Here is a 10,029-nt window from a genome sequence, read left to right as displayed (position 1 = left end):
GCTGGCATTTTGCAATGGTACGACCGAGAAAGTTGCGTTTCGACAACAGCATCGATTCCCCGGGGGGAACCACGGGGAGAATCGGGTTGCTTTTTAGCGATAGTCAACTAGACGCCTTCGCGCCGGGTCTACGCAGACGCGTTTTAGCCGCCGAAATAAGGAAGACGAAACCCCGATTCAGACCAGTTCCGTGGTGAATGCAAACGACTCCAGAACAACAGTTTCGTGGGTCATGGCGCTCCTTTCAATCGTACGTAACATAGCGACACTGCTACTGGACGGTAACGTCGTAGTTGAATACGCTGTCGCACCAGACGAGACGTGCCCACGTCAATGACTAGAGAGCGGAAAGTCTGCCTTGTGGAAGCATTCTCGCGGGCCAGGACGAAGTCCTATGGACCTATTCGTGCTAGAATAGCTCCTGCAGCGTGCAAAGGAGCAGATATATCGCCCCACGCCGATCCGGTCCGTTTAAACAGGCACTATCATGGGCCCTAATGAACTACCCAAACTGGTGACGATCTGGGATTTTCGGTCCGCAGCCCAAAGACCCTGCTTACCGTATGGCCTACGGTCGAAACGTGTTCGTACTGTTCTGGTTCGAACTGTGAGACGCAGAAGGCAATGACGAAAGCCAAGGGCACTTCTTTTTTACCAGGTTAAGGGTTCGCGTGGTGGTGGCGAGGCCACAGCAGTCGCTCCTGTAGCTTCTTCCCTTCGCGGATGGTTGTGTAGTGCACGCTTCGTGGGCTTCTGTCATACGGAGTATTAGAAGAACGCGCAAATCCGCACACACGTGGGCTACTCGAGGCTTATATATAGCCACAGAAACACCTCTTTCTTGCAGCGGGGGCTGGGGAACGGGAACTGTGCGTTACTGGTCGGGAACGTCCGTGGCGGGTTGAGGAGCTCGTCTAGTGTCAGCGGCGGATGAGTGCCTTAGATTAAATCGCCGGAGAAAGAAGTTGAGGAGCCGCTCCCGTCGCAATACGACAGAACAGTCCTTGTCACTGCTGACGGATGGTTGTGTCGATTGCAACTTCTGAGGGAAGCGGCGCAGCCACTCTGACATAGCCTCAGTGAACGTGTTCCATTCGTGCCTTTGCTTTGCCATGGACAGGACATGGAGCGGTGCGACGGCGCTCTGCACATGCAATTTTCATGGTTCTGAGCTAAAGGCAAGCTAATGCAGGCTAAAACAGTTTCTTCAGGTGTACAGGAAGTCCTTTCAGACCAGAAACTGCTTCCTTCGATCCAGGTTTGCACTGTTTAAGCCCCCGAGTGTTGCGAATTCGCTTGTCGCCTAACTGACGCAAATGCGAAACATCGACTGTTTGTAAGAAGCGTTTTGGTACCTCGAGTTTGCTTTGTCTCATTGTGGAGATGCACCGGTCAGGTCTCTGGACTACACAAGCAATTCATTGCATCCATACATCTGCGTTGAAGAGTTATACGGAAACAGGAGTAAAATTCTCGGCCGGTGTCCGCTCGGCATATCCCTCTACCGCCCTGTTTATTTCCCAGTGACAACCAAAGGCCAGGGGCTGTCATGAGCCGCAAAACACGAAGCAATTCTTTCCCAGTGCACCGAAATGAGAACCCTCCAGCTACTCCGCAGAGCACGTTTCAGTTGTCTCTTCCAAAAGCTCTGAAGGTGTCCTCCGGTGACTGCCCATCCCTCACAGCGGTCGAAGTGTCCCCACACAGGTGCACCGCTATCTTTTTCAGTTCTGAATCTGCCAGTGAGGACGGAAGTGAGCATTCGGCGTAGGCACGCGCGCGCGAATATTTCTCTTAAACTCCGCACCAATCGCGTCTGCCGCAGCTCGAGCTTCCGCCTGTTCGCTGCTGGTTGGCGACGCTTTGTCTCGAGGCCTCCTTTCTCCTCTGAAAGACGTCTCGCCATCTCCGATTCCGCCTCCCTTAACTCCACGCTTTCCCGCGACCTCGCCAACGCTTTCGAAGGCTGCTGTCGTCGGCGACACAGGACACCTGTCTTCTCTTCCGTTCACCTCTCTTTGTTTCGTGTCGTTTTTCTTCGCCAACTCTCTTTGCACCTCACACTCCGCGAGATAGTCGTCGAAACCCGCCCCTGTCGCTCCACCGTAGCCCGCGATATACCGAGACTCTCGATGCACGCCTCGGTGGCCCCTGAGAAAGTGAAATGGAAACCACAAACAGACTGCAGAAATTTCTCGCGCACACACGCAGAAAAACCATTATTACCCTCGCACGCTGCACGAATGTATTTATCTACGTATCCGCGTACCTGCAAAGGCACATGCACACTCCTGGCGAACCTCAAGTCGTGTGCATAGGCCTCAGACGGCTCAGAAAAGAGAGGCTGACTCGAGAGAGGCCACCGGAAAGCCGGCAGTATGGACGCTCGCTTTCTCAGGTATTACCCACAGAGAGATAGAGACACGAAGCAAGTGCGCATGTCTTTGTACATTGCTATCCACGCACGCTTGTGTAGACACACACACAGCGTACACGAACTGTGCCTCCAACCACACACACGAATACCTGCGAAAATGCAGATGTGTGTACATGCACGCAAAGACGTGTCGGCATTGCATTCCCTGCTTCTTCCAACAGGAACGTCGAAAAGGAGATCCAGTACTCGTGCACATGCATTCACCCGCCGCACCCAAAAATAGGCTTATAGGTGCGACTGGCTGTCTTGAGTTGGCGGTCGCTTTTCCTGGATTTTACCTGGTCACATCGACGGGAGGGACGACACGCGCGACAAAGCCGGTCCCCTGACCTTCTCGGCTGAGCTGCTGCGCCGCGCCTCCATCTTTGAGATCGTCGACATGCGGCGTCGTCTTTTCTTTCTCGCCGTACTGGCTCCGGCGTCTCAGTCTCCTCTTCACTGTCCCTCTGCGGTACTGCATGCAGGAGAGACGGACGCGGGCAAAGGTTGGAAACAGAAAGGCGATTGACCGGTGATGTTCCGGTCTTCACAAGTGAGGTTACTGTAAACAGAGTCTCAGCACTCGGCGAAATGCGAGCGGCTTTCGAACCCACCCTCTTGTGTTTCGGGAAACGCGCGGTACTACTGCACAGCCCCATAATCAGTTTGAAGGACAACCCAACGGCAGATTTCCTCTTTCGGAGACCTTTTCTTCAACTGACGCGGCTTCCTTCTCCGAGGCGCGTGCTCGCCTGTTTGCTCGAGGACACAGACGACTTGACATTGAGGAAGCATGCAGAGGCACAAGAAACTGGACAGGAGCTGCAAATAAAAAAGACGCGCGAAACCGATGACGAAGGCAGAACCACGATGGGCCATCGTCGAAGAAGCCAGAGACGTTCTCCTGAAACGATGAGTTTCAATTGTTATTCGCGAGTTTCGTAGCACTCCTCTTGACATGTGGACAGGACAATGCCGCTCACCTGCTTCGTCAGAAGGTCTTGCGCCCGCCGAGCTTCTGGCTGTGAGAAAAGTTGCTGGAGTTCCGCTACCGTCTCGCGGTCCCCACTGCTGCTCTCTGATGCCGTTGAAAGAGCACATGTCTCTGTTCGCGGGCTGACAATCGGAAGTGACGACGGAGAACCGGATGGACAAGAAAGAGCAAGGGAAGAGGAGCTGTCGGGGGAACCGGTGGGAGCGTCGCATGCTATCTTCACGTCAGGGGAACAGCCAAGATCGAGACTGGAGTCGCAAATAGAAGACGCGGCGGGCGAGAAGCGAAGAGATTCGAGAGATCGCGACAGCGACCGCGTGCTCGAGCCCAGTGAGACAGCGCGAGGCGTCAGGTCCAAGAACTGCAAGAATGAAACAAAATGGGAATGGGCAAGATGAGCTGCGTCGCAATGGGAGCACCCACGAAGAGGGACCTAAAAGACTGCACGCGGGGCAAAAGACACTAAACGGGAGAGTGACCGCCTCGACAGGCAACGCACCAGTCTTCCAAGGGCGCGATTCGAAAAACGCGATGAAAGCACACAACGGAGGACCCTTACGGGCCCAGGAAGATTGAGGAACGGCCGTCAACCATAGGCAAAGCCACGCCTATCACAGATACGTGCGGCAGACACTCGAAAAAAGAAAACCCAACAGAAAAGGAGACAGACACAACTCTATGCAGACAACGAGGCAACTCTACACATATACGTATACACATGCACATGTATACACGCAGACACATAGACACATATACATATATATATATATATATATATATATATATATATGCTTTGGGGAGTGACAGGGCATCGAGAGACCCCTGAGAAGGCGCTCCATTGGAAGAGCCCGGAAGGCAGGCCAGCGGCTTTACCTCATTCTCTGCCTCGTGGTGCGCGTCGTCCACTCGTAGCATTTCGCCAGCTGGCGGCTCCTCTTCGGTCTGTTTTCCCGTTCTTTCCTCCCCGCCGAGAAGCTCGCGCCCCAGCACGCCCACTTGTTCATTCCCGCTTCTTCCGCTCGCCCCTCCGGGTAGGCCCCGGCGGCCGCGCGCGGTCTCCGCCGTCCCTCTGGCGCGCTTCTCGGTGTCTTCCCCGCCGGCATCGCGCCTGTCCTCTAGCGTTTCTCTCGCGCGCCCGACAGGCTGTTTGTGACGCTGGACGCGCTCGTTCCATTCCCTGTGGGCGTCTCCACTTGTTTGCTGCATGAAGACTGCGGAGAGAAACCCGACACCGAGAAGTCCTGCAACTCGGCAGCTCTTCCTCCACGAGTCTCGCTCCCTCGGCGCCTCTCGCCGCTGCGTCTGGAAGTTCCCACTTCCCCCGCTGGCCTCGCGCTCGGCGGTTCGCCAGTCGAAGCCGCGCCGGTGCGTCGGCCCCATTTTCTCACGCATCTTCGCCGCCCACTCCTCGTAGGTCCACTGCGCCTGTCGGGTCTCGAAGCCTGCCGCGAACGACGCAGCGAAGGCGCCAGGATTCTGGTCGGGGCGCGTCCTGTAGCCGGGAGTGCACGGACCCCGCGAGCCGTGGGAAGAAGAGGCGAAGGCGCCAAAGTGGGACGCGGCGCTCCGCGCGTGGCTTTCTGCGCACTGAAGCAGGTGAAGACACGCCAGATAGCGTTCGTGCAATTCGCCGAACTCCCTCGACCCTTTTCCCCCGTTCTTGTCCGGGTGGAGCTGCTTCGCGAGGCGAACGTACGTGGCGCGGAGTTCCTGCACACTGCGACAGCTCGGCGGCAGACCAAAGTGCCGCAGCAGCGCCGCGAGAGACGCCGAGGGCGGATGTGCGTTAGGTTGGACCATCTGGAAAGGCGGAGAGAAGGGAGAAAAAGGCCGGGAAAACGCGAGCAGCCAGAGAGCGCACGCGCCTCTGTCGTCTCAGGGTCGCGCGCGGATCTTGGAAACGAGAACAGATACTCGGACACCGAAACGCAGGCTTCACAGAGGCGAGGCTCCCGCAGAACGCCTAGACACGACGCGAAAAAGAAAGCAACCTGGACGCCCAACGCGTTGTACCAGCGTAGCCACTATCACAGTCTATAATGTACATATCTAAGTTACGGTGGATGTGGAGGAGACAGAGAGGGCCTTACAGAGAAGGGAAACGAGGGATGCGATGCGTTTTTGTACGCAACAGCGCCAGAGTGGAAGGCAGCCGCAGAAATCGCCGGGTAGGCCGAGGGAGAAAGAAATCTCCAGTTCTCCGCGTCTTTGTCGTTTGTCGTGAGGAGTCGGTGTACGCCTCTGTCTGTGCGGCGAGGTTCGACACGAGGGAGAGAGAGGCTCTGCTGTCTCCACACAGCCGTTCTGCGCAAGAAAACGATGCTGTGGATTCTCTGGCGAAAACGAGGGACCGTCGCGCGTGATTGTTTCCGCCTTGTCCGATGTCTCTACGTTTCGGGCGCGAACGCGCGCGGCTTCCCGCCCTCAAACGTCGTGGTTCGATTCCTAGAAAGACAACGGAGGCGAGGGAAGAACCGACCTGCCGCGAGAGGCAAGTCTGCGTTTTCTAGGCTTCTGTGGACGAATTCCACGATTTGCAAGGCAGGAAACCGACCTGGAGAGTCGTTTCTCAAGCAAAAAAGCCCGCTTAAACTCCGGGCCGACTCGGCAACGGGAGGGCAGTGTTTTTCTTGGAAAAAGATAGACAGTTGTCGAAGAAACGACCGCAGTCCGCATAAAAATCACACGAAGTTGTACCTGTTCCACTGGCGCAACTCCAGACGGCTCGCAGGTCAGCAGCGAGCGGGTGTTGGGAATCGCCGGTTTCTCGTCTTTTCTGCGCCCCGTTTCGCTACGCTCTGAAGAAGCCTCTGACGGAAATAAAGTCTTCCTGGCGCGTTTTGGACGGAGATCGAAAAAAGGCACAGACTCAACCCCCGAGAACGGCGCGACCGACAAGCGAAACTCGACAGGCCTCGTCACGAATCAGCTGACGCCGCACACCCGCACACGAGAACTTCCCGTCTTTCCTCTGGAGGGTGGACTGCGGTTTAAAAACTCCGTTTAAAAACGAGTTCTCTGCGAAAACTTCAAGTCGCCCGCGGACGACGGGCATTTTTTGTGCGCCGACGGACAACAGACACGGGAGCAAGCTGTGCGCGCTGGGCGCCAATCTGCAAGAATGCGTGCATGCATAGGAAAAAGAGAAAAAATCCTGAGTTCAAGATCCGCGAGGAAACGGTATAACCTGCGGTGTCTCCGTCGTCTCCGTTTTCCTCGCCCTGCGGTGTCTGGCCTGCGTTTTTTTTGTTTTTCTTTCGGAAAGGAGACTCGCCGCTTCTTTTCAACCGCGAATGCCTTTCTGTCTGTCCAACTTCTCCCCCAGTGTTCTTCCATTTGCCACGACAGAGCCTGAGACACAAGTGAGAGGGGACAGGCGCCGGAGGGCGACGTGTGACTCACCCTCTCTGCTCGTCGTCGGAACTTTTTTCTTCTGGATTTCATCCACAAGTTCCTCGTCTCATTTCTCGTCGAGAGGGCCAAGCCTAGGCAGAGCGGGCGCATCGCAACCTGACGTCTCCCCTGGCATCCTGCACAAATCTCTCAGGATGCATCTATAAAAATGAACATATATACGCGGAATCATATACACAGATTTATCCATATGTATACATACATGTGCAGTTATGCAGAGACCATGTCTGTGCAGGTATATTTGCGTACGATACAGACGTACCGCTGTGTATCTTTGCACACCTGAATTGGGTGTCTCCGTTTCTCTTCACGTTTACATTTGTGCGTGACGCGCGATGGATAACTACGAGTGTCCTGTGTGTTATGAAAGTTGTTACTACCACCCGGAGCGTAAACTGTTTCATTCCGACGTGTGCAAGCATCGGATTTGTGGATCCTGTTTGCACATTCACTTCGGCGAAAATGGAGGCGGCCGAGGCGAGAGACGCGGCTTCTGTCCCGTTTGCCGCACGAGTCTGACGCGCGCAAACTACAAAGAAACCGACCCAGACATGGAAGTCCTCGAGACGGAAAAAGAAATCCGAAAACGCGTAGAAGCCATGTAGGTGACCTCTGGCGCCACTTAACGCGAGAAAAAGATTCTCCTCCATCCCGATACACCTCGGTGCACAGCCCTGTGACACATGCTTTTCCAAAGTGTACCCACGCACTTATCTCCATACGTGCATATAAATATATGCATATATATATATATATATGTTTAGGGCTCTTTGTATCTCGGTATGTGTAGGCATTGCGCATGCATGTGGATATGTAGCGTGCCTCGACTGCGGAAGATGACCATCGATGAGATTTCGAATCAGGGTGGTGGTGTGTAGCTCGCCTCAGTGGAGCCGCGGGGCAGTCGGGAGACAGCCGGTTTCTCTCTCTCAGAAAGACTCCTGAAGATGCCTCCGTTTGATCGAATCCGTGGCGGCGGGGAAGCGGCAGAAGCCAAGAAGGCGTCTCCACCTTTTGACTAACTCGGTTTCCTGGGGCTCCCACGTGCTGTTTGTACAGCTACAACTCGACGCGGGAGCGATTTCCAGACACGCCTGCCTACGACGACTACCGCGAAAAGAAAGAAGACATTGGTGAGAGAGCGGAACATAGAGACACGGAAGGGGTTACCTGCATGCAGAGGAGCCTCGACGCAACGGGGCGGAGAGAGCAGGGAGGCAGACTGCCGGGATCTGAGGTGTCTGGCAAGAGCGACCGCACAAAGGACGCGGCAGGCGCCTAGAGAGGAAGAGGAGAGGCGCCGAATCGAGGCGAGCAAGGGACGGACTGCAAGGGAAAGGTTAGGACATATACGAAAAATGGAGCTTTGCCGTGAAACGCGACAGCATCTGGATAAATACACCCGTTTATATACACCCGCTGGTGCAGGAGACGTTACGAAAAGGGGACACTCAGGTGCGTGTGCCGTCGAATCGGGAATAGAGAGAATGTTGAGGAAGAAAGTGGAGAACACAGACACAGAAGGAAACGTCCAGAACAAGAAACGAGACAGCGCTGGGGTATCCGGAAGACACACATTCCTGCAACCCTCAGCGCTGGAAGCCACCTGTAGCGCGTGCCTCGACACGTTTCGCGATTTGCATGCATCGTGGTGCGCTGGCGCCTCTGTTCTTTCCAGTGTACCAACTTGTCAGTGGAACCGATGAGGCTGTCAAACGGAAACTGGAGGCCGAGCTACGGGCGTACGAGCGACAGAACACGAAACTGATTAAAGAGAACAAGGAGGAACGCAAACAGCGCGAGAAGGAAAAGATCTTCCAGATTGTCCAGAGAGAAGGCATCTTCTACGAAGTCGTCAAACGACGGCCCGCCCTCTCTAGAACGGCCGTCGACAAAGACCAACTAGTGCACGTAAGCCCTAGTCGGTCAAAAACCCTCGCGAACGGACACCTACGCATATTTATGTATATACTGATCTATAGCAGGCGTACGACTTCGGGCGGCTATCTCATATTCACATCGCAGTTCGTCGCCTACGTTCGGTGTTTCGATGTTTCCGTTTCTGTAGATAAATGTGCCTTTGCTTGTAAACGATAGATACGGATATATGCAGTAGAGAGTAACGTGCATTCACTCTGTATTGGGTATCCGCCTTGTAGAAGGAGGCTCACTTCTCTCCCTCTATATCTTTATGTAGACATATATAAACTATGGACAGTGGATTTGTAGGTATGTTGTGGAAAGGCGGTCTCTGCCTCTGTGGGTGTCTGGAGACGGCGATCGTAGATCAATGTCTGATTTTTTCGCATTGCGTGCCGGAGAGTGTTGCGTCTGAGGCTGTTCCGACTGGGGGGAGGGTCACCGTCGCTAGGGCGTACCGCCGACCTGTTGCTTCGCACTACGCGGAGAGTGAACCAGTTTCAGACAGAGCATGTCGAAGAATGCGTACCTACCTGTTCTCTACATGCATTCTTCAGCCTCTGGAGCGCCAGTACGCGCCGTACTTCCAGGAGGAGCAGGCGGCTGTCGCGGTGAGTGCGGAGAGCGGAGAGACTGCTCGGCCTTTGAATCATTCAATCAAAGAAGACGCAGACGTGCCGCGACCCCGCTACAAGAACCGCGAGCAATTCGAAAAAGCGGAGCTCGCCAGCGGCTATACACCTCAGATGGTCTTCGCCAAGGGGCTCTCGGAACTTGTCGGCTCTGTCCTGTTCCTTCTCCAGGGGAAAGGAAGATCCACCGCGTAAACTCTTTCTGCCCGCGCCAGACGCGCGGCAAGCACACCGCCTATAAAGGCAGTGTGCCTGCGTCGAGTGCGAATGCGCTTCTACACCTCTAGAACGGATTTTCACAACGCATACACATTTACACAAATATAGATATGGAAATGTGTATGGAATCCGGTGTCGTTTTCCGCGTAATCGAAGCGAAACGGCCAGCTTTTGCCTTTGCGAACACTCTGGCAAAGCAACCAGGGAATGTTGTGACGACCGTGGCGGCTCGTGAGGCCTGTGTGTTTCGCATGTTCTTCCAAAAAAAGTGCCTCGCTCCTCGTCTAGGCAGAGTTCGGCGTCTCGTTTTCCCGCAAGCGAGCAGATTTTTCGCAGTTGTGTGGACGGTGTGCGGTGAAGAAAGGTTCGTTTTGGTAGGCACCCCCCACTCTGCTGCACTGGCCTCTCGGTCGCGTCAACATGGTCCAACGCTC

At 54.9% G+C, this 10,029-nt stretch overlaps 2 protein-coding genes across 2 annotated transcripts; one reads left to right on the top strand and one right to left on the bottom strand.

The window, feature by feature from the left end:
* Window positions 1–1,724: 1,724 nt before the first annotated feature.
* On the bottom strand, window positions 1,725–5,210 carry NCLIV_010190 (conserved hypothetical protein; the record flags this gene model as incomplete). Its single annotated transcript, XM_003880534.1, has 3 exons — window positions 1,725–2,151; window positions 2,716–2,891; window positions 4,284–5,210. 3 exons carry the CDS (start codon window positions 5,208–5,210, stop codon window positions 1,725–1,727), a joined length of 1,530 nt encoding a protein of 509 aa, XP_003880583.1.
* A 2,165-nt stretch (window positions 5,211–7,375) lies between these two features.
* NCLIV_010180 (putative CDK-activating kinase assembly factor) lies at window positions 7,376–9,571 on the top strand (the record flags this gene model as incomplete). Its single annotated transcript, XM_003880533.1, has 4 exons — window positions 7,376–7,425; window positions 7,884–7,957; window positions 8,503–8,735; window positions 9,302–9,571. The coding sequence occupies 4 exons, from the start codon at window positions 7,376–7,378 to the stop codon at window positions 9,569–9,571; spliced, it is 627 nt and encodes a 208-aa protein (XP_003880582.1).
* Between the last annotated feature and the right edge of the window lie 458 nt (window positions 9,572–10,029).

Source organism: Neospora caninum, chromosome IV, assembly GCF_000208865.1.
Source record: "Neospora caninum Liverpool complete genome, chromosome IV".
NCBI classification, from domain to species: Eukaryota; Apicomplexa; class Conoidasida; order Eucoccidiorida; family Sarcocystidae; genus Neospora; species Neospora caninum.
The sequence above is the reverse complement of the archived record's forward strand: the minus strand, read 5'-3'. Positions and strand labels throughout refer to the sequence as shown.